A 24,541-nucleotide genomic window follows, 5' to 3' on the forward strand; every position below is an offset into this window, starting at 1 on the left:
AACTAAGGTATATTTATCTTCAGTTTCAGATGGAAATGCATATTCCTGTTAACATGAAGGAAGCACCAAAGGAGATTCAAGGCATTGACACCACACCACTGTCTTCCTTAGCCATTTGCACTGAAATAAAACCCTTGTTAATGATAACTGATAATGGACATGTGGAAACGATCTATTTTGATATCGCTGATGCACATTTCCCATCCTGCTTGGAATTACCTGGCTTCTGCATCATAACCTATACATCAAGAAAGTCTTTCCAGCACATTTTTCCTCAACATACTGCTCAGAACATTGCTTTCAAGCTGCGCCTATGGAAAGGACTACATTTGTATCCTGATTTGTTTCACAAAAATACACTACAAAACCAAAGCAGGAAGTAAAAGAAGAAAATGTAATTCCTTACATAAACTTTATGGATGTCTTCAGTAAACAAACAATGCTGATAGGTTTGGCTTGAAAGGAATGTAAATAGCGTGCAAATTGACACGTATTTAGTGGAAGCAAAAAAAATTAGAATTTTATCGGTGTAGATTAAAAGATCAGTTGACAGTTGCACTGTCATCTAGACCTAAAAATCCATGTAGGTTAATGCCTGCCCTCTTCTCATCTGTGCTGCTGCCAGAGAAAAATAAGATTAATTAGTCACTTTAATAGCATTCAAATGTCATGTGAATGCCCATGAAAGGTCAAGTACTTATTTGGCGGAAGCACACAACTTTTGCCCAATCAAAGCATGTGCTCCTGGCTCTCAACATGTGGGTGGAGTCAAGGACCGTCTTTAGTGATGCTTACATAATTGTCTGGTGACAGCTGTGCTGTCAAGTCAGACCATAGAAAGAGCATACAACTTTCCTGCACATCAGGACTAGGATTGTGTCAATGAGTTAAAAACCCAGAACCCACACCTTTTGAAAGGATATATATGGCAATGTCGAGGAGGATGAGTTCCTGTGACGAAAGCTAAATGAGGCACTACTAGGCACTCTACGTCACTCGCTGTTGCCCCTATCTTTTTAGTATCCAAAGCGAATGGGATGTACATTCTATGTATTGCTTATAGAGAACTGAATGCCATTACAATTAGGAACTGCTAACCATTTTCTCTCATTTCAGTGCTGCTGGATTAGGTCATGACCACTAAAAGCTTTAACAAATTTTCTTTGGGATATGCTTACAATCTGGTGAGAATGTGAGAAGGGTAAAAAAGGAAGACAACCTTTAACAAGCAATATGGCTAATTTGATTTTTCCATGGCCTTCTGGATGTGCATTTGGTGCTTTACTTGGATGACACCTTGATATACTCGGAGAAAATAGATCTATGTGTTCATATTTGAACAAACATTCATTGCATGCCAAGATCAAGAACTGTTCATGGTATCCAGAATATCCTTTTGAGGCTTTGAAATCTCGTGACAATGAACTAGTATGGATTTCTCCAAATTCAAAGCAGTATTGGAATAGCCTGTGATGAGCAGCACTGTTAGTGGGAACTGTTCTGGGTGTGAGATTTTGTCCTAGTTGCTAAATGGCCTTTGACATGTTGTTCTGGAAATAGCAGATTCTCTATATCTTAACAGTCACTAAGAGATATGATAGGGTTTTTATGTGAAAATAACAAAACTATGGGTCTATGCAAGTTCATCTAGGGGTGGTGATGGTGGAACCTAGGAGGTCAACAGGCATCATAGTCATTGGTCAACGAGGTCCACCCAGAAGCTGCAATGGCACAACTCAAAGAAGTCACAAACATTACAGTAGTGAGTTTAAGGCAATGTCATAGGAGTGCTGATGGCATGACCCAATAATTCTACAGATTCCACAATAATGGGTCTATTGGGTCCATCAGGAGCTGTGATAGTGCTACCCAAGGAACAAAAAACACACCACAGTAGTTAACTATGGGTAAAGCTGTGAAGACACAGCCCACATATACGGATGCTACTAATGTTACCATGCCAAGCAATCTTGGTCAAACCATGCAGATTTCTCTTTGCTCCACTGTATAACAAGTCTACCAACTTTGCATGAGGAGCAGATTAAACAACAGATGTCTTGTGAACCTCTCCCATGACTGACCTGGGAAATTATCCACATTAGGAAACAGACAATCGTTCTTGACAAACATGCTTTATGTCTTTGGTTCTTGTCTTACTTTCTCTGGAATTAGCCCACACTCAAGTCTTCAGGAATAAAGATACTAGAGTCTTTTTATTGGAAATAAAAATAAAGAATATATGTAAATCAATTGTATAACACACCACACATCTTGTGGAAACAAAAAGTAAAGAATCAAAACAGCATTAAGAAACCTAACAATCAGTTGGTATCTCATTTCCCCATAAGTATCTGCTACTGACCATCAGTAGGTAGTAAGTCTGCTATTATGAGAGGTGAAGTAAAACAATTGTATATCTTATGGCGACCTGCCCTCAACTAGAAGAGCCCTCTGACTGTTGCAGGTCATGGCAACCAGATGACCTTGGAAGAATGATGCTAACTCAATACAGGTGAATGTCCACTCTGCCTGAAACAGAAAATAGAGTCTAATGTGTAGCCCTTTTGAGGGTGAATCATGAGAACATGTCCTCATGAGGTGGACATATCGTGACCAAAATATCCTAGAAATTCTTTCAATAAAATTACTCCTGTATGTAAGCAAAACAATGCTAGGATTAACTAAATCACCATATTAGTTGCATATATGTATGACAGGAAAGCACACTATCATAATATAAAACATCTAATCATTATATCGGCAATACAGCAAAAGCAGTTTGGGGTCAAGGCCATACATAGCACATCACAGTCTGTAGATCACAAGCGGTCTTGTAGAAGGGGAGTAGTTATATTAGGAGGTGAAGATTAAGAGAGACGGATAGGTATAGCACTATGGAAGGAGAGATTGCTGATGAAAAGTGAAAGGTTCTTGCCATAGCTTCCCTATCCCTATCCCTGACAGGGCCAAACACAGCAGATGACCTTAACCTTTTGGCAATTCACCTGGGTACCTGGACATGACATCCTAGTAGGGGGATTGAAAGAGTGTTGAGTCACGTGGTTATGTGGGTATAAGAGAGCGGCCTTGACATAGCACTCCTGCTGTGAGGTAGGAGTGAGGAAAGAAGTAATTGTAAAAATGGAACAAACTCCACCAGAAGCAAGTCAAACTTTCCTTTGAAATCTTAATGTGCTTTTAGCAACAACACGCAAACAATAATTTCTGTACTGTAACGCATGGGGTATGATAGATCACTTTTACGAGAAATGTGTATTTTTATGGTGCAGTCTTTCACAGTAAATTATTATTGTAGCGGAATTCCCAGCCAAGACCTCCAACTTTCCCTGTAGTGAAGAGCTCCAACCCGCTTTCACTCAGTGTACAGCTATTAAAGCCTCCTGGGTCACTCAAATCACTGTCCAAGTGATTCAGAATGTCTGAAGCCTAGCCAAATGCTTAGGCTTTTTATCATCACTTCATTGCTCACCTAAGCCACCTTTATTTAGAGGAGCAGCAGCAGCTCTCTCGCTCCAGGATATGCATTTATTCTGTTAAGGCAAGTAAGTAAATGATTATATCTTAATGTCTAATCAATTTATCTTAGCATATTGTATGTATGGTGTTTTGTTCTCCTGTACTCATTCTACAGAACACTCAAAATAGAGGAATTTAAGAGCAGGGGCATTTCTTCCATAAAGTGAGATAAGTACACTTCACCACAAAGTGCTGGTCTTTAAGTACTGTGACAACCTCAAAAACTGCCTTTCCCACAACATGTGGAGGACTCCAGGAGCAATAAAATCTGGGCCTGTCTTCGACAATACCCCGAAATAAATTGTAACCTAAACGGCACAAACAAAATTATTCACCAAGATATACAATCAGGCAAAATAAAATCTACCACAAATTGTATGTTTTATTGTTTAGACATGGATATGAATTTTGGTTATATTTGGATAAAATTAAATCACTGGATGCAAATTGCTAATTTGTAGCATTTGTACACAAATGTAGGCAGAACATTGTTCACGAGCATTTGTATTTGCCAATAGATGCAATTATAATAAGAGATAGGTTCACATAATGAGTGAAATCCCTACAATCAACACTACATACACAGATGAAAGAATGGTCATTATGATTCCAAGCACTTTCACAGGTGAAAGCCTTTGGCACTTCCACCTGCTCAGCTCATTCAAAATGTCTTAAAGGGCGCCCGATTGTCAAATATAACCAATGTGTGGATGAGTCTTTGCTTTAGGGTACGCAGACTATACCAGGGATCTCCAACCCGTTGTATAGTGAGAGCGCCTTCTGATCAATGGAAGTAGTCCCGAGCTAATAATGACTTTGATGATTGTTACAGTAGTGACCACATCAAATACGACCACAACAGGGCCCACATCTTGCAGGATCATAGTGGTGAGCACCCAATGGCATATTACAAATTAAGCTATACTTACCTATATATACTTTCTTTCATGATGTTGTAGTTGTCAATAGTATTAATACCTGGATATATCATGATTGAACATCGACCAATTCAAAACATAAGACAAAATTACCAACAGCAATGTTGGGAAAAACGTTATCATATAAAAATCATGACTAATGAAATAACAGCCACAGCAACAAGTGGCCATGGGCGCAAAAGAAATACTAACTGCTATAAATCTCCCAAACACACATGGATTATCATTCAAAGAGCAGCTTTAATTTAAATATGTTATGGGTTTTGGTCAAACATCAGCATACCACTCTTTCAAATGACAACAATATACCCTTCTTATTTTAAGTAAAAACACTCGAAGAACATCTTGTGTTTTCCACACCTTATATGACAGATAGAGTGGCGTTTCCAAAATCATAAATCTCCATGTGACTTTCTAAATAGAAAGAGGAGACAGGTGATTATATTTCAAGTTCTGCAGGTTGTCACAGTGTGCAATCTGGGGAGGTATACTACTGCCTTCTTCAATGTGGCTAGTACCTCTGAATTACATACTGTGCTGAACTGCACCTCAGGGAGCTACTTCCAGGGTACTGGCGAGCCACTAGTAGCTCCAAAGCTAACCCATCAATTTCCTTAATGTTCATCATTTTAAATATTTGAAAATGAAAAAATAAATTGCCATTTTGGGTGGACGTTTGCAAAATGTTGTTTAGTTTGTACCCATGAAGGACACATTGGTGAAATAAACTACCTAAGGGCATCCAAATAAAGCTTCAGCAGATTATATATAACATGGGGCTTCACTAGTCACCCACCTCTCCTCTTCCAAAATGTGCCTCCTGGATCTGCTTGCCATTTTACCATCCATGCCACCACAATCTTGCATTTATGAACCATCACAATTATTTTGAAATAGATCAAGATTAAAGCAACTAGGGCTCAGAACAAGGCTTCCTTTAAAGAGCATATATATTATTATTGCAATTACCGTGCTCATAAGTGTTGTACTCCAGGAATGTGCATTCTCATTTACAGGCTAAGTATGTTTTTGTACCAATAATTAAAAGACATTCTAAAAAACGAGACAGTTCATGTAGCAAAGTGGTAGAAATATAAAGTTAATGTAGTAAGAAACCACTTTTAAACTCAACCAGACTTTTAAATGAGTCCATGATCAGTTGTATCACAATGGGTTTCAAAATTCAACTACACAACAAGCAGAGGGGCATTCTGGAAGTCTTATGGCAGTTATTGGTGGTGATTTGTATTGATTAAAGAGACCATGATGTTTGTTTATTTTTCCAATTTACCCTTAAAATATAGATATGCCAGGAAAGTAAGCGTCTTCCGCCATGTACCACAATAGGCAGTCTCATTTCCTGCCCTAAACGGTTCCGTACTTAAAAAGAAAATATAATTACAAATAGGTTCACATTTTCATAGAATGTAATTTGCCAAAGTATTTTTGGATTGTCTTTTAGTGCTTTCCTCGAGTTAAAGGGTTCATGCCACTTCCTCCAGAGTTCCTGCAGCTGCTTGCACAGTGAAGGCTGCAATGGTGATCTGCCTTTTTACTTCCTCCCAGGCTTTGGACTGGTCAGCTTTATTCTCGATATCAAACATGGCGTCGTAGATCCCAGGAAAAGACTCTCCTGCATACTTGTTGTGACTACTGGGCGCAAAAATTATGTGCCTAAGGGAGAAAACACAAGGTAATGCGAGAGGACATGAGGTTATACAAAAAGCAGAGCTATACATATGAGAATGACATGATATATCTTACAATGTATATAAGAAACCAGCACTGGCAAAGCCAACAGGTCTCTGTATTTTCTAAAGAAACAATTCCCATTTTTCATGTCCTTCAAAAGTTGCAATTGCACTTTCGCATAATACGCTGCAGTACTTTAGACAGTTACTAGAGGTTCCTCGAGTTAGACGTAAGTCCCTACTGTAGCAGGCTGCCGGGCCTTAAGCAATTACTAAAGGATCCCATAGATCTCACTTGCCCCATCTTCACAAAACTACCACCTTAGGGCAGGCATAAGATATATGCCTACAGAGGTGGAGATAAATTAGGCTTTTGAGATGTGTGGTAAGTAGGCACGTATGGTGGGAAGTTTAGGGATGATAAGCTAAATATGGTAGGTTAGGTATCTTAGATAAATAAGTTTTGGTAAGGTATTGTAGGCAAAATAGGTAGGTGTGATACTTATTGTAGGTAGATTTGACAGGTGGGTATCATAGGTAAGAAGGCATGGTAGATAAGTAGTTATGTTAGGTAGGTCTGCTATGTATGTTGAATTATGTGCATTAAATGGCTTAAGTTAATTATGGTAGGTATGGTAGAGCTAATAATAGTAATTATAGTGGTTTAAAGTAGGTGAAGTATGGTTGGTAGATATGGAGGTACAGTAGATAGGTAGGTTTGGTAGTTATGATATATAGGTGAGATAGGTTAGGCATAGTAGATATAGTAGGTATGGTAGGCTGATATAATTCAGACAGGTATATTACAGGTATATGACATATGGTAGGTAGGTATGCCAGATTACAATAGATAGATAAATATGGTATGTTATATATGGCAGAGATGGTTTTAGCTGTGGTAGGTTAGGCACAGTGTTATTAATAAAGCACACCTCTGTGCTTACATGAGTGGCTTATTATATTTTAAATTGTTTATACGTGTTGCTTACAAATCACAGCATGAAAAAGAAAGGTTATCAATGTAATTGTATGTAGGTTTGTTTATTATCATTTATTAGTATTTATTACTATTAGTAATAGTAGAAATAATGTTAGCAATAACACCAAAATAATAATAGTCCTAATAAGATTAATAGGCTGAAGTCACCCAGCTTGCATTGGTAGAGTTGTTCTGTCCCCTTAGAGTAGAGTGTTATACAATTGAGACAGAGCATAACGCGTGTGTTGAAACTGTTGAACTTAAAAGACATACACAGCCAAATACTGCCTATTACATACTTTTATTAAAAAGGTCAGTATTTTTGATAAATTGTAAGAAAACATGTCTGCCAGGACATTTTACTTTGTTGATAAAACCAGCTTTAAATCCAAAAACATGTTTTCATGACAACAAACTAAAACAAATTAAAGTGAAATAGGGATTAGTGAATAACATTGTGCCTTTATTTTATGACAGACATTCAAAAACTAGCAGTAAAACCATAGAATAAAAGTTGAAATAGAATGTGTGGCGAAAGTCAATACATCAAAGAACATATACTCTATATCAATTTCAATCTACGTGCCATGTAGCATCTGCATTTTAATTAAATACCTACTTGATACTATGAACAAAATCTAATAGGAACTCAAAGGGGGCAATGTAACCACCCTCAAATTGCCCTGGCCTTGAAGGAAAGCCCACCAAAGCATTGGCAAACCATGAAACACATGAAAGCCAAGTACTGAAAGGGGCTGATCCAAAGCCCACTCTCTATACTTTGTACAAAGTTTTGTTGCTAGTTAAGACATTTAGATTTTTATTAAAGTTATATATACACGGCTAATTACCTAACATATTACACCACTAATGACATGTTCTACGAAATCATTGATAACATCACTGCAACATCTCAAATTACAACACTGATGACAACACTGTGCATGGCAGAGGAGCGAGTTATAGTTACTTGAGATAACTAGAACAGGTGAATTTCAGTGGTTTTGTTAGTTTAAAGTGGTATGTTTTAACTTACATTTTCACCTAATTATAAAGTCCCTTTAACATTTGTTTTCCTCAGTTTATTTCCACAGTTGTTTTTATTGTAAAGTAAAATATTATTTCAATTCCCAACTGTAATGGACTTTAAGCTTTGTTTTATGAAGAGTTCTGAGAGTATATTATATCACAAACAAGTGTAGATGTGTATACATTAATCAGAAAATTAAAGCATGTAAAGTACCATCTCATAAAAAAAAAGATCAGAAGAGAAATGTCAGAAGCTGTAGCAATGAACTTACAAGTATCAGACGTAGGATTAGTGAGGGAGTTACAAGAGCTTGAGAATAAAGCAATAGGCATCTCTAAACCTGTTGAGGCTGAACAAGTAATTGACCAAATTAATATGGACATATATGACAGTATGTATTCACCATTTAAGCTAATGTCCACATTCATGCCAGCACTACCGAGGGATGCCATAGATTAATTCCAAGCTTGTGTGGTAGGTTAAATCATGCTTTTATATGAACAAATGAATAAGAATCGAGGGAAACTGAATCACCATCACAATCTGATAAAAAATTAAGATTACAAACAATTGGCTATATGGAATTCTGATAAAGGTGGAAATATTGTGCTTTGACCAATCAGAATGTACACCACAGAGGCTTACAACAGCTCAATTATTCAAACTGTTATGTCAGGAGTGACATGGAAAGTCTAAAACCAAAAAACAATATCATGCCAAATTGGTGGAATGGAGAGATCCAGAACTGATAAATCAGGATGAATACAGATATTTACACAATGACTTTCCCAAAATGCGTATTATACAGCTGATTCCAAAGATTCATAAAGATGCAGAAGTACCACCAGGGCATTCAATCATCTCCGCCAAGGAAAGTGTGATCGAGAAGACATCAACTTGTATTGACTATTGTTAACAGACTTAAGTTAAAAATTTGCCATCATACATCAAGGACCCTGGGGATTTTTTTAAAACAGACCTATGACATACCATGGCGTAATGATTATCTATTAATAACTTTGGACGTTTCCGCCCTATACGCTAGTGTCAATCATGCAGAAGGGATACGGGCGTTTGAGCATTACTTGCAAACCAGACCAATGAGACTGTATAAACATACTGAAATGTTAGTTTCAATTATCAAGTGATGTCTCCATAACAATTGTGTCTTGTTTAAAAATCAAGTATTCAGGCTAGTACAAGGTATGGTGATGGGTACCTGCTTCAGCCCCAGCTGAAGCAGGTACCCATGGGCAGGAGGGAGGGGCATTTACTCATCACGGACCAAAGTAAAATGTGGGAAGAACATGTCATCACATGGCTACACTTTATTGATGACCTCTTTGTTATATGGAAGGGGTCACAGCCATTAATGTCACTGAGCAAATAAATCAGAATGATTTGAATTTGCACTTTACAGGAAACATTAGTTGTGCTCAGGAAGAATTCCTTGATTTGCAAGTTTTTAAGGCAGGGTAAGCTGCAAACTTGATTATTCAGAAAAAAGACGGCTGGCAATTTCACTCTATATGCCAACGGTTTCCATTCAGCCCATTTAAAAGCTAGCATCCACTATGGAATGTGGACAAAAATGATATTATAGAACAATTTAGGCAGAATAGCTACCCCAATGAAACCTTAAAGACAGCACTAGCTAAAGTGTAAGGCAGAAGCAGGGAATCAATTATTTTCCACAAAGAAAACAAGAGAGAATAAAACCAGTCTACTAGAATCATAACGACCTTCAGTGAACAGGAAGGGGTTATCAGAAAAATCATGCATCGACACTGGCATTTGGTCGGGAGGGATGCAATCATGGGACCTACAATTTCTAAGTCGCTACAGATAACCTTTAGGAGAGCATATTCTATGAAGGATGCACTTGTGCGCCTTAGTTATGAGACAGGGAACCAAAGGACATGGTTACAACAAGATAGTGGCTTTCATAAATGACATTGATGTAAAGCTTGCTCACAAGAAGTCAATACCAGTGAGAATATGACACCATTTAGTCCTACACCCATTAAAATCAAGGGATGTTGAAATTGCAAGATGGAATTTAAAGTATACGTACTGTCTTGCTACTGTGATTTGTCATATATTTGTTGTACTATTGAGCAAGTTCACTGCAGGATCCTACAACATTTGAGAGCAGTAAGAAATAGAGACTGGTACACCCAGTGGCCAGACATGTACATGATGCAAACAAAAATGATGCAGGATATTTGTGATTGATGCTGTTCCAAGATCTGTGAGGGTTAGGGGCTGTGAAAGAACGCTCAGACAACTGAAATATAGATACATAGTTAACCTCTATACTTAATTTCCAAATGGGCTCAATGTTGAGGAGGAACTATACTCATCCCTATAATAGTAGCAGTATAAACAAGGCCTCCCTAGAAAATACTCTGTTCAACTTACAGCTGACATAGGGTACTAAAGAATGGCCCTATTATAATTCACACCCTGGTTGAGTGTAAATGAACACCCCACAGAGCCTTTCTGTAGGGAAAAGTTAATAATGTGGTAATGATGAAAGGTATGAAGGTGATGCAATAAGAATGATTTTCCTTGAGCAGAATTCAAATTGTAATTGTGTAGGCAGATGGAATAGCAAAAATGTGTATTTAAACATCTTACAGTATAGAAGAGATAATCAAACATTAATGAATTAAGTTGGAGGATTTTCTCAGTCCTCTAAAAATAAGAAACTGGGAGTGGCACACAATGAATTAAGGTGGATACAATGCATTTTGGCATTAAGAAGAGAGTTGTATACATAAATGGTGTAGATGGGAAATATGTATACAAACATTATAATTTTATTAAGGGTGTGAATTTAAAGATCAATAATGATATTGGGTCTCTTTTACCGTAATACTGTTGATGAAATGTAATGCACGTGAAAGAATATTTTTTATATTGTCACGGTGAAAGAATAACGGGAGCCTTTTGTTTATGTGACTGACACGTGGCTGAATTTTCTCTAGATAGAGGCTTAAACAAAGTTAAGTATGGGCAGCTACCTAAAAAAATGCAAGAAGTGTTACAAGTCTACTTGCACGTTATTGTTTGAGCACCTTGTGGTGTTGGGATAGTCCAGTTATGCTGTTCTTTCTAAATAATGTGGAAGCTTTGCTCCCATTAACTAAAAATACAGAACAGGTCCAGAGCATACATGTAATTAAATGATGAAATGCATAACATTGATACAGTTTTTTGTTGCTTTTTAGATTTCTCCTTTTGCCCTTTCGGTGTGTAATATACATATTTAATTACAATACAGTCCTGAATAAGGTGGTAACATAACATTAAACATCACCGAAACATGTGTTCACTGTCAGTGTGTCCAGTCCAGTGCCACCACACCAGAAAGAGAGAATTATAGACTCCACTGGTGTATATACGACATTTGCTGGTTTTCCAAATTGGTGTATGTTAAATGTATGGTTTGTAGTGTAAGTGGGATGTCAGTAGAGAATGTGATATAGGAGGCCAAATGGTGCTGTGATGTTTGGGGTAGAAGTGTTTTTAATTTGTAAAATGAATTTGTACAATGCAATAATTGAAAAACAATTCATACAGTGTATGATATAAATAAATGAATATATGTCTGATTTGTAATAAATAAATGATTTTTTAGAAAGGGTAATAATAAAAACCAAAAAATAAATAAAATATGACAAAGTAATATCCTATATATAAACAAATAAGCAAAGTGTGGTCTGGATTTGTTGGATTTGTTCCTTTGTGAAAGAGATTGAGGCATGTAGGAACCTTTATTATATTTCTATGTGCATTTTTCCAGCTGGTCCTGTGCCTTTTCTTCATAAGAGTGAGGGGGCCCTTCTGTATAGTATGGTGTATTTAAAGACTTGCATGAATGCGGTTATGAAGCATTGTGGGAGATGGAGTCCCGGAAATAAAGTTAATAGTGAAATGAATTTGGCAACAAAGATAAACAGTGAATAAATACCACTTGGGGTTTAAAGGATTAACCTGGAAAAGAACGAAAAGACTGTACTTACCTTCGCTGCGCAAAATATCAAAATAACTGATGAAATTTTGAACAATACTCAAAAAATTAACTGTTCCTTTAAGTTGGAAGAATTGTCCCTTCTCAATGTTTAACAAGCTACGTTTGAAAAGCTAACGAACCCACCGTAATTGCGGCGAGTGGCATATGATTAAGAGTCGCAGGACTCGAAACGCGTAATGCCTGTTTGGTTTTTTAATAAAGAACTGGTTGAAAGCACTGTTGGTGTGGCCCGTTTGACGCTGCTGGAAGAAGCGCGCCTTTTTCTGAGGATTTTAAAGAGGTGTCTGACACACCTTAACAGGGCCCCGAATCCGTGAGGCAGAGGCATCCCCCATGTCAGGGGTTGTTTGGAAGCTGAAAGCTTATGAAGGAATGCCCGCCGGCTGCGACATTGAGCATGAACTAAGCTTCGATGGAAGGGCCACTGTGTGAGGCCCGCCTCATCTTGGGATGTGAACATTTTTACAGCCAGGATTTGCGAGAGGAATGTTCCTATGCACTTCGTGCTTGATATTACCTGAAAGGCGAACTACAAGCTGTTAAGGAACACGGTGGTAGTGGAATTTTCCTGGTGTACACTGTGGCCGAGGTATGGAACTTTCCTATTATAGCATGTATTGCTCTTGGGACACAGTTGAATCAGTAAAGTTTTGCCAAAATCGACATTGGGAACCAGAGAAGCAATAAGGACGGTTATGAAGCATTGTCGGAGATGGAGTCCCGAAAATAAAGTTAATAGTGAAATGAATTTGGCAACGAAGATAAACAGTGAATAAATACCACTTGGGGTTTAAAGGATTAACCTGGAAAAGAATGAAAAGACTGTACTTACCTTCGCTGCGCAAAATATCAAAATAACTGATGAAATTTTGAACAATACTCAAAAAATGAACTGTTCCTTTAAGTTGGAAGAATTGTCCCTTCTCAATGTTTAACAAGCTACGTTTGAAAAGCTAACGAACCCACCGTAATTGCGGCAAGTGGCATATGATTAAGAGTCGCAGGACTCGAAACGTGTAATGCCTGTTTGGTTTTTTAATAAAGAACTGGTTGAAAGCACTGTTGGTGTGGCCCGTTTGACGCTGCTGGAAGAATGCTGGAAGAAGCGCGCCTTTTTCTGAGGATGTTGAAGAGGTGTCTGACACACCTTAACCGGGCCCCGAATCCGTGAGGCAAAGGCATTCCCCATGTCAGGGGTTGTTTGGAAGCTGAAAGCTTATGAAGGAATGCCCGCCGGCTGCGAAATTGAGCATGAACTAAGCTTCGATGGAAGGGCCACTGTGTGAGGCCCGCCTCATCCTGGGATGTGAACATTTTTACAGCCAGGATTTGCGAGAGGAATGTTCCTATGCACTTCATGCTTGATATTACCTGAAAGGCGAACTACAAGCTGTTAAGGAACACGGTGGTAGTGGAATTTTCCTGGTGTACACTGTGGCCGAGGTATGGAACTTTCCTATTATAGCATGTTTTGCTCTTGGGACACAGTTGAATCAGTAAAGTTTTGCCAAAATCGACATTGGGAACCGGAGAAGCAATAAGGACGGTTATGAAGCATTGTGGGAGATGGAGTCCCGGAAATAAAGTTAATAGTGAAATGAATTTGGCAACGAAGATAAACAGTGAATAAATACCACTTGGGGTTTAAAGGATTAACCTAAAAAAGAATGAAAAGACTGTACTTAACTTCGCTGCGCAAAATATCAAAATAACTGATGAAATTTTGAACAATACTCAAAAAATGAACTGTTCCTTTAAGTTGGAAGAATTGTCCCTTCTCAATGTTTAACAAGCTACGTTTAAAAAACTAACGAACCCACCGTAATTGCGGCGAGTGGCATATGATTAAGAGTCGCAGGACTCGAAACACGTAATGCCTGTTTGGTTTTTTAATAAAGAACTGGTTGAAAGCACTGTTGGTGTGGCCCGTTTGACGCTGCTGGAAGAAGCGCGCCTTTTTCTGAGGATATATATATATATACATATATATATTCACTGAAAAAACCATAGGTTTCACACATGTTATAGTTAGCGGAAATTTTACTGATAAAAAACCAATGAAATTCCCCCGTTATAGTTACTGCAGGCAACTATAACTCACGCGACCGCAATCCTCTGCTGATGCTAATACTGTATTTAGACACTTATTTGCCCATGTCTTCTTCCATACATTTTTAGCTATACATATATTACAAATATTTTTTTTTCATAAAGACACATATGTCATCAGCAGAAGATTGCGGTCGCGTGAGTTATAGTTGCCTGCACTAACTATAACGGGGGAATTTCATTGGTTTTTTATCAGTAAAATTTCCGCTAACTATAACATGTGTGAAACCTATGGTTTTTTCAGTGAATTTGCAAGGTTTTTTAAATGCTAATTCCTAACTATAACGTGTGTGAAACCTATGGTTTTTTCAGTGAATTTGTACGGTTTTTTAAATGCTAAGTTACTTTACGCCATTCGTGGCGTGTGCGCCCACTTAACGCAGTTCGTTCCGTGCGCGCACGGTGCGCTTCGCGCACCGTGCGCGCACAGTGAGCACGCGGTGCACTTCGCGCACCCACTTTACGCAGTTAGTGCCGTGCACGCACAGTGGGCACGCGGTGCGCTACGCGCACCGCGTGCCCACGTTACGCTAGATGGGCCATGTACGCACGATGCGCTTCGCGCACCGTGCGCACATGGAGGACATATGATGCACTTCGTTTTGAAAGGTAATATTTTAATTTTTCATATATGTTAATATTTTAAACATCACTCTCAGTGCGAGAGAGAAAATGGCGGCCGCCGCTTCCTGGTTTCGGCCGATTCGAATGTTTACTAAGATCTAAGAGCCAATCAGAATCGCGCTCGCGCACGCCACCGTACGCGTACGGTAAGCGTACGGTAAGCGCACCGTAAGCTGGCTCAGATATATATATTGATTTAAAGGCTATTTTCTCAGAATCTACTGAACAGATTTACACCAAACCTACAAAAGGCACTTCCTTGACCTGAGGACTACCTCTCTGCCAAATTTCTAGTAATTCTGTTCAGCCGTTCGGGCTGTAGCCCTGTCTAAAGGTCCTATGGAAAAATGCATGGGAAAAACGCGTTTTGGGACCCCCCTTTTATCTCAGCCCCCGCTGGACGAATCCCCCCGAGACTTTCAGGGAAGGAGCGGAGCGTAGCGCCCCACCTATTTCGAAAAATTCGCGAGGATTCGTCGACCGGCGCCAAAGTTATTCAAAATAGAATGTTGCGGATTTCCTATGGAAACGTGGTCCTAACTATAACTACCTACTGGCGATCGCCAGTAGGTAATATATATATATATATATATATATATATATATATATATATGTAAACAATATAAAAATAATATATTATATATATATAATACAAATGACAAATTAAAAAATAATAACATTATTAAAAAAAGTAAAGATTGAAAAGAGTTTTTCAGAAGAATACCGCCTCTTAAGGAATAGCAGATAGTGTTACAGCAAAGCAACAAGAGCAGAGGTGGAAGTGGAGGAATAAAAGGACACGGGCAGACGGAAGAGGAAAAAGAGGACTAAGCAGAGTAAGAAAAGAATGGGAGGACATTACAGAGGTCCATGTGGGAAAAAACAAGATGGCAACAACACAGAATGAATAATGGATGTAGGCTGAGTAAATGCTACTGTAGTGAATCTTTCTTAAAGACAGTTACCCAGTTATGCATGAGCCTCTCCTTTTACCTCACTGCTAACTTTGACTATGTATACAACTCCAGTCTGGCATTGCAGACACTCTGGTCCCGGCCCTCCACTGAACTAAGTAGGATGAACTCCAGGAGTTCCTGAAGGGTGTTTATATAAGGCGAAAGATTGCATCGAAGTTCTATCTATAGAATTGGTATTGCAGGAGTCCATGGACCTCTCTGAGGTCTACACGCAATTACATGCATCGACCTCTAGTCACATCTATCAGCGTAGATATTCCAAGCTGATCCCAAACCTTAAAATCCCCCAGAGCCGACACCTTAGAGAGGACTGCTCCTACTCATAAAGGGGTCTGTGTTGTGAGTCAGTCTGCCCACCCAATGTATTTAGTGAAGGTTTTCCAGGCATTGTAGACCACCCGTGTTACAGATGGTATTCTGGGAGGAAGTTTCTCCTGATAAAGGTAGTGTATTTGTGACACACAAATCATCAAGTGGATCACTGTTGGGCCGGACTTAGCCGGGTTACTAAAATAGATCAGTAGGTCATCCACATATATTGTAATTTTGTCTTCTACAGCCTCTGATCACCTCAAACCAGATATTCCACCAGAGTGCTGGATTATGCAGGTCAGGGGTTCTACTGCGAGAGCGATTAGTTAGGGGAAGAAAGGGCACACCTGCCTGTCTCCAATGGTATCCAGACAAAAAAAGTGTTTCACATTCTGGCTCTGGCCGTCAAGCCGCTGTAAAGAGCTCAGGTACATGCTAAGAAACAGAGGCATAATCCCACCTGTTCAGTAGTAATAAAATATAATCCCGAGATACACTATCAAAAGCCTTGTCCAACTCCACAAATAATAGAGCCAATCGCCCACTCAGCCAGTGACTCATTGCCAGGGCGTTGAAGGCCTGTTGAATATTGTACCTTGTTGCTCAGTCTTGCATGAACCCACTCTTGTCAAGTTGGATGAATCCAGTTATCACTAGAGCCAGTCTTTGAGCTAATATTTTGGCCAGGTTTTGGTTTTGATGTCAACTAGAGATATTGGGTGATATGAGCCTGGATCATCTGGAGTTTTGTGAGTTTCAGGATAATTACAATATGAGCCTCTCTGATCTATGAAGGTAAACCTCCTCGATGACTGGCCCAGTCGAATAACAATTCAGTTTTCATGACCATGAGGCTCAGTTTGGAGCTTAAGGAGGGGTTAAGGGTATTCTACAATCTTGGAATTTGTACTCCCAGAGATCTGCCTTTGTGTTTCATCTGGCTCAAGTTAGCATCCAATGAGAGGAGGTTTCTGGCATGAATGTATTGTTGAGCAAATTTTTTAATAAGTATCTTTTGACATTTCTCCAGTAGGCTTTGGAAATATTGAAGAGCACTTAAAATGTAATCCTGGCTGCAGCTGGAGGCCAGTGGGGAGTGTTCAGATTCTGCCTGGCGTGGTCCCGCTTACCCAAGTTAAGGCACTTTCTGGTTGCCTGGCTTTGTAGTTTTTGCAACCCAAACTCCAGGAGGGAAAAACTTATCAAGGGTCTCCTGGGAGTGAAAGCACAAGGGGAATTAGTATATTTAGCTTAATACAGGAGAATCATAAGCAAGATAAATGCCCTGCACACTGGATTGAACTGTGTACCATTCAGTACTGCTGTGGGAATAAAAAGTACATTCTTTTCTATAAACAAAAGCTGTTGGATGGATATTTAAGTTTTTGACCTGTTTCCCAGAAGGCAGCTTTGCGGAGAGTGAAAATAATTTTAAATGTAATGAGATAAGTGGAGTGTGTTAAGAGTCTGCCCGGTGTGGTCTGATCGTAACTAAGTCAAGGCACCTTCTGGCTTTGTGGTTTTTGTAGTCGGACAATTAGCATTTTGGGGAGAACAGTGAAATAATTTGGTAGCACTCTAGACTGGACATGACAAGGCCTTTGCTCAGCTCCACTTAATGGTTGTTTTGAATCAGCAACATTATTTTGTGGAGATTGATCCCTTTGACCACTATATTTGCTTGTTGGATGAACAAGAACTTTGAGTTAAAGAGTATTACCAAGTGATGGAATGGGGGTGCCAATCGAAGTGCAGGGACAAAGGCCATTAATCCATTAATGAAGTTCTTACACTTGGTTCTGTACATGCAGAAGACTCTCTGTTTCATGAAATGAAAGTTCTCCTTAATCCATTGCAGATACAAGGTCATTTGATTAGTGTTCTTCAGTGATTATCTAGGCAGTGGTGCTGGAAAAGCTTTCAGAGTGGGGGTGCTGCCATCACGGTTACATCTTTGAGGCCATAGGGATTGTGAAAAATCCAAGAGTCACAGAAAGAACAAATAAAGCAAACGAGCCATGCCAACTCAGCAGTAGAGTGGTTAGTGTGTGGTATGTAGCCAATAGTGCATTTTGGAGTGCCGTAAATTAGATGCGATTAAATTAGCGTTAGCAGAATCCATCTGATATTTAGAGGCTATCTTGTACATCTTATGGAATCCATTTTGTATTTCTGGCAGCCATTTTGTTTACCCTTGTGCTCTGTTTAAAGGACTGGCTATACTTAGACACTGCTACCCTGCACATGCGCAGGAATATCTAACTGTCCATACATCTGTTTTTAGTCTGCAACTATCAGGTTGTTTCTACCAGAGTCAGCAACTGCTAGTTCCTCCTTTACTGTCGACTGTGCATTTCTGTATGACCATCTATGTATGTAACTCTTCTCATGTATGCTTGTACCGCCCTCTTTCTGAGCCCCTGTGTGGGTATAAAAGACCCATGGTTCTTCTACTCTGTGTGCTACCTTCATTCAGCACCACAGGGTGCTGGGTGAATGTGGTTCCACCTCATGAGGTTTATTAAACTCTGTATTTTCTATTTCAGTTTCTGTGCCAACTTCTTTCCAATAGTCTGAGGACTCTGTGCAGAGAAGGGCGAACCCCTTGCAATGGTAGGCCTAGCTGAGGCCTATTTTCTACAATTGGCGCCTCAACATGGCACTCATCGGTGACTCGGATGCCCAAAGGATTGGTCGCGACGAAGGATTGGAATCTCGCTCTGGACATGATCACTGCCCGATAAGACCCGAGTCTTGGCATCCACGGCGGCTTTTCCTTTCTTTCTGATCTGACCATCCAGGTGGCGCCGGTCCTCGACTGAGATCTCTTCTGTTGATTCGCCGTGCAGTGACCATTTGGTCGATTTTAGAACTTGGCAGGATGAATCTGGACACCAAGTGATTGGTAAGTGTCCTTCTGCGGCGCTTGCTGTTGGTTTTGATGCCTGGGATTGGTAAGGTAGTTTAGTAACGCTTACTGTGGCTTTGAGTATGGTATATTTTGTGTTGGCCAACTTGGTTTGTTTTGACATATGTGACTTGCAATTCACATAGGCAGGTAATGAGGAGAATTTTCTCTAACTGAATTGATTTGAACGGCACATCGTACTAAAGGTACCTTAAGCGCTTCTTTGATTATAATATTGCATATTCTGCACTATTTTTGGCATGCGTTGCTTTTGTAATGGTACCAATTTGAGACTTGATGAAGCACAACCGCCCCCCCCCCCCCCCCCCCCCCCCGGAGGGGACGCCTAATAGGGATATGTATATTAAGTATGGTCTTTCTTCTATAATGTACAGCACATTATGGAATAAATACACTTGTAAGGATCCTGAGTTGCGTTGGCCTATGTATGGGTCATTTGATTTTCGGAAAATTGAGTATGTGGAACAATGTATGTTTAAGCAAAAGACTAGACAAGAGATGTTTGATTGTGTACAAATGTGGGAGAAAAAGTACGTGAATGAATGAATGTGTTGCTTTCTTGGATGTACCATTTCTTTTGTATATAATTAGCCGGCTCCCCTAGAGGGGATACTTAACTAGGTTTAGGTATATAAAAGTATTTCTTCTTTGGTGACTAGTACCCCGAGGAACTAAATATGTACATAAAAGGATCCTGGTCTGTGCACTTAGTAACATTCATAAGTGATGAGATGCAGAGCGTTTTTTCTGGTGTTCTGCCAGTCAAATCTAGTGAATATGACTTGCAACTAGTATTTACAAATGGTTTGGTTTAAGTACAGTCTGTGGGCTGTCTTTTGTTTCTGTCTTAAGTGTTTATCTGTGGGTTAAATGTGTGTTTAAATGTTGTGGTGTGGTAAATTGTGTTTTGGATGTTGCTAGCACTGGAAAAAGCGTGTGATTGAATGACTGTGAATATGTGAAAGAATTCTGAGAAGTGAAATTGTTAAGGAGTAAATTTAATTTGGTCTCATCACCATCAATAAATCGCAAAAGGAAATTGAGAGGGGTGTAGCTAGAGAAAGAGCAACCCCTGTGATTTGATGACACCCTTAATGTAATGAAGAGTAATTAGGGACCGGTTAAAAGTTTAGCTTGAGAAAATTGTGGGTATTTCGAATTTTCAAATTGTTCCCATGCAGCTTTGTGTTCTTGGTGGTTCAGTGAGCCAATGTGCTGGGTCCACAGGGTTGTAGGTTCTAATTTAAGCTGAACCTGCTAATCTGAGAATTGAAAATAAATTTATGATCCCTGAAAAGAAATTGTATATCAAAATAAATTTTTCCATAGAGCAAATTATTGCAGTTTAGATGAAATTAGGAAGGCTTTTTGTCTTTGACAGCTTCAGAGCTGTGCGAGGCAGATTTTGACCTTGCAGCCTGTAAGGTGGGGGCTAGAAATAGGAGCGAGTAAACCAGGAGGTGAAATCACTGCTTAGAAAGCGTCTCTGACATGAAAATGTGTAATGCTTGCAGCAGGAGAGCCTTGGAGAGAGGTGGGGGCCAGGAGTGCTCGCCTGCGCTGAGGGGCTATTTTTAGCTTCTCTGATAAGACAGGGCAGCTGAGGAACCGAAACTCAAGGAGCCTTCCTTGTCCCTATTTTGAGCAAGATCAGTTAGAATTTCCATAGAAAACTGTTTTTATTTGTTTTTTTAAACTGTTGCATTAATCCTAGACAAAAAGTAAAAAGAGACTCTTGCTTGAAATTTTAAGGGCTATATGCCTATATAAAAACGATTTTCCAATTAAGAATTAATTTTCTCATTGGAAATTGTGGCCCAAAGCTAACATGGACTATCAGATAAGTAGTTTTACTTTTAGAAAGTTAAAATTTAGATGACCTGTGTGTCAGAAGCGACACAGTCAGTTCAGCTGACAGCTGGTCATCATAAAGATGACCTACTGTCAGATGGGGGTGAGTAAGGCAAGGAAATCAGTTATTGATTTTAAGCCTGACAAATTAAGCAGGCCAGAATATTCGACTCTGAGCTGTAGGTTCAGTAATTGTGCATCACTGCTCATTTATATATGTTATTGTAATTTGTCTATGCTTTCTGTGCTTGGTAAACTGAGGGCTTGGCATATGTATTTTTATTTTATATATGTTTTGTTTTTGTTTCGTATTGACAATTCTATTTTAATACTAGTACAAGTTCTCCTGTGCGGTAAGGAGATGGTCGTGACGACGTCTATCTTTGTGCAAGCAGTTGGCTGGAACTTGTTCAAAATTACTAAATTCCACAGATATGATATTATCATTATCATGCTGTCAAAATGGCAGACAACACGTTATCAGTGTATGTCTAATTGGTATTGGAGATTAATACAAAAAAAAAAGTTATGCAAGACTAAAATATGTGTCACCTGTGGTTAAGCCATGACTACCCTTCTCTTATAGACAGGCAGCCGTCAGTCATATGTTTCCAGATTGGATATTATGGAACCATTATGATTTTTAGCCCCTGCAAAAAGGTGACCTGAATTTTTCTAAATATAGCACTAGCTAAATCCTGTTCTGTTTCCTTGGAAGTGTATAAGTATGCCTTCGATTCCTTAAAGGAAATCAGGTTTCCTTTTTCATACTCTTTATATGGGGATAACAGGCCTTAAAAAAAAACGAAATTGCGTGTTCTATAATAAAATAGATAATTATAAAGACTTTTCTTTAGATACATTGTATTAGATATTAATGGGTAAACACATCATCTGAATACATTGGATTTTGCTGTATTATACCCACATCTTAACACTTGAAATGTCTGTTTTAAATAATGATCATGTTGCAACCCTGAGAGCGCCTTTACTGCTGATGAGCAAAACAGTTGTTGCTGGTGTTTTTTTTTAGGTCACAAATGGAGCAGGAATGTTTACTTGGCTAAGACTTCCTATAAGGGTATACATTATACATTTCTGATGCCATATCTCTGGGATATGTAGAGGACATTCTGGGGATGACTATTATGCAAAAACATTGTAGGATATTAATTTTTAAGTGTCCTACACATCAAAGTCGAAATTGAGTAAAATTCACTATTTAAATGAGGTTTTTTCAGTCAGAACACCTTATAAACTGCCTTAGGCTCTAGTAAATGCACATATGTAAGCATAGACTTAATAGCTGACATCTATACTGCTAAGACAAGCACTCGGCACACTGCTTATACATATAACTATATACAAAAACTGGCAGAAGTTATTAAGCTTACCTCTAAATTGCTGGTAGACACGATTGGAGTGGGTTGCCTTCGGTCTCTAGGGTCACTTTGACTTGGGAGCACCGCATGACAACCTTGCATACAAGATGGAACAGCTGCATAGGTTAAAGGCCAAACTCCTACATTTAGAAGCCTGGCAGGGCTCAGCGCAATATGTGTTTTGACATTTCGACATTTGAAAGACGAAATGGCAGGGCAGGGAGAGAAAGAGGTTTTGCTTACTTTTTTTTTGGCAAAAGCAAGTTTTTGTGCACTCAATGAACATAGTATAATGGTATATGTGACCTCTCTTTAAAAGACAATGGCTCTGCCATATATATAGTACACATGCTTTTAGGGCTGAATTCAGGAAGCAATGGGATTTAGTTTGAATTCATGCGGCCTCATGTTGCACTACTACATTTGCTAAGGGAATATGTTCTTTAGCTAGCTTACTGTGCTATTTCGCTCCTCAGAGTTTGTTTATGCCCAGTTGCTATACATTGGGGTTGATAGTGTTGATAGAATGAAACCTATTATAGGTTTCTTACTGTCAAAAATGGGGGAGGAGGCTAGCTCCTCTACAAATTAAGGGTAGGCAAATTTATGTGTTCTCTCTCTTTTTCTAAACTGTCTGTGAAATAGCCATGAGACATTTAATTGGCTATTCAGTAATACTGTTTTAAACATTATTAGCATTAATAAAATGAATAAATATATTAACTAGCTGTGGGTAGTTTTTGTTTGAAAATTCTCAGGTGACAACACCACTATTGTTTGTTATTCTCATGCTACATACAGTTTTGCGAGGGCATTGCTAGTTTTTATTAGCTAGTCTGTGTAAATAAACTGACAGTCCTTACTAGAACTGATGTTGCATCGTTTGGATTGTGAAAAAGTAGAATGCAGGGAAGATGTCTATGCGATCCTTAGCAAACATTTTTGAGGAAAATATTGTTTTATAGGAGTCTGTTAGTCACAAGATGTTCTACTGGAGAACGTGTACCCATTATGTTGAAGTTTTTAGTTCTTTATGTAATAGGAATCCTTGTTAAATTAGCAGTGTTAGATTTTCCTGTTGCTCCTATAACATGAGAGCATGGTCCTGAGTATACAATGTAGGTGCTTTTATTAAGAAAAATCATTTTAGAAGTGTCTGCAGTCCTGTACAAGTAATGCAAAGTTTATGAGTAACAGTGTATAACATTTCCTTTTCCTTGAGGGTCTTTAGATGATTAAGATAGAAATATACATATGTAAGGATTTAGAGCATGTCTGTATTGTTTTTCTCTTTTCCTTAGAATTTGGTAAATGAACACAGACTTCCTTGACTGCTTGGGATTGGGTGACGTATTACTCTTGTCAGTTCACTAAAGAGTTCCTTTTATACTTGCCAATAGGTTCAGGATGTTGTTTTATTTACTCTCACATATATGAAAGTGGTTCCAGGGTGCCTTGTTAATATATGGGGCGTTCGTAGACTAGGAAGTATTCTAAGACTATCCTCTCTGTTGATAGATTATTTCTGTGCCTTGTCTAAAGACCTTTTGTTCTGTCCACCAATAGATATTTGCTGCTTTACAACCATTGCCAGACGGGCGCGGACATCAGATCCAGCTGGAGGAGTCAACACCAGTCCAGCTTGAAGTCAAAGTGAAGGTAACCAGCACAGGCATTGCTGGCAACCAGGACCTCAGTGAAGGTAGAAGGCCGGAAGCACTGGGATGAGTGTACCCCTGCTACTATCTTGGGCGAAAGACGGGGTCACAAATCAGAAAGGAGAAATCGTGGATCAAGCCTTTGATGCCCAGCCGAGAGTCACAGACCGACCAGGAAGGCGAGAAAGTTTTTGCTTGAGGTAACTGTAGTGTCTTGCATTTCTGTTTAGCCAGTCTAGTTATCCTGTGGAATGTTATCATTCATTTGATGTCTTGGAATGTTGGGATACTTGACTCTAGGAGTCAGTTGAGAGCTGGGCTGAGCAAGTAACATACTGCTCCTGGTGGGGTCTCTGCATAAGCTTCCATCTTCTACTTGGAATAAACTTCTGAATATACTACCTCGTCTGATTCCTGATTCATACTCCATCACTACAATTTTGGCGACGATTTGACTGAACTTCCGCCTGCTACTTCAAGGATTT

At 39.1% G+C, this 24,541-nt stretch overlaps 1 protein-coding gene across 2 annotated transcripts in view; it reads right to left on the reverse strand.

Moving 5' to 3' along the window:
* Nucleotides 1–3,894: 3,894 nt before the first annotated feature.
* The window catches only part of LOC146805833 (glutamate carboxypeptidase 2-like), a 428,404-nt gene continuing 407,757 nt past the window's right edge, over nt 3,895–24,541 (reverse strand). For both annotated transcript variants that reach the window (XM_085623137.1, XM_085623138.1), the window contains exon 19: nt 3,895–6,149. In XM_085623137.1, the coding sequence (XP_085479263.1) occupies nt 5,960–6,149 (190 nt within the window). In that variant the 3' untranslated portion in view covers nt 3,895–5,959. The remainder of the gene's footprint in view (nt 6,150–24,541) is intronic.

The sequence above is a fragment of the Triturus cristatus genome, chromosome 8 (assembly GCF_964204655.1).
Source record: "Triturus cristatus chromosome 8, aTriCri1.1, whole genome shotgun sequence".
NCBI classification, from domain to species: Eukaryota; Metazoa; Chordata; class Amphibia; order Caudata; family Salamandridae; genus Triturus; species Triturus cristatus.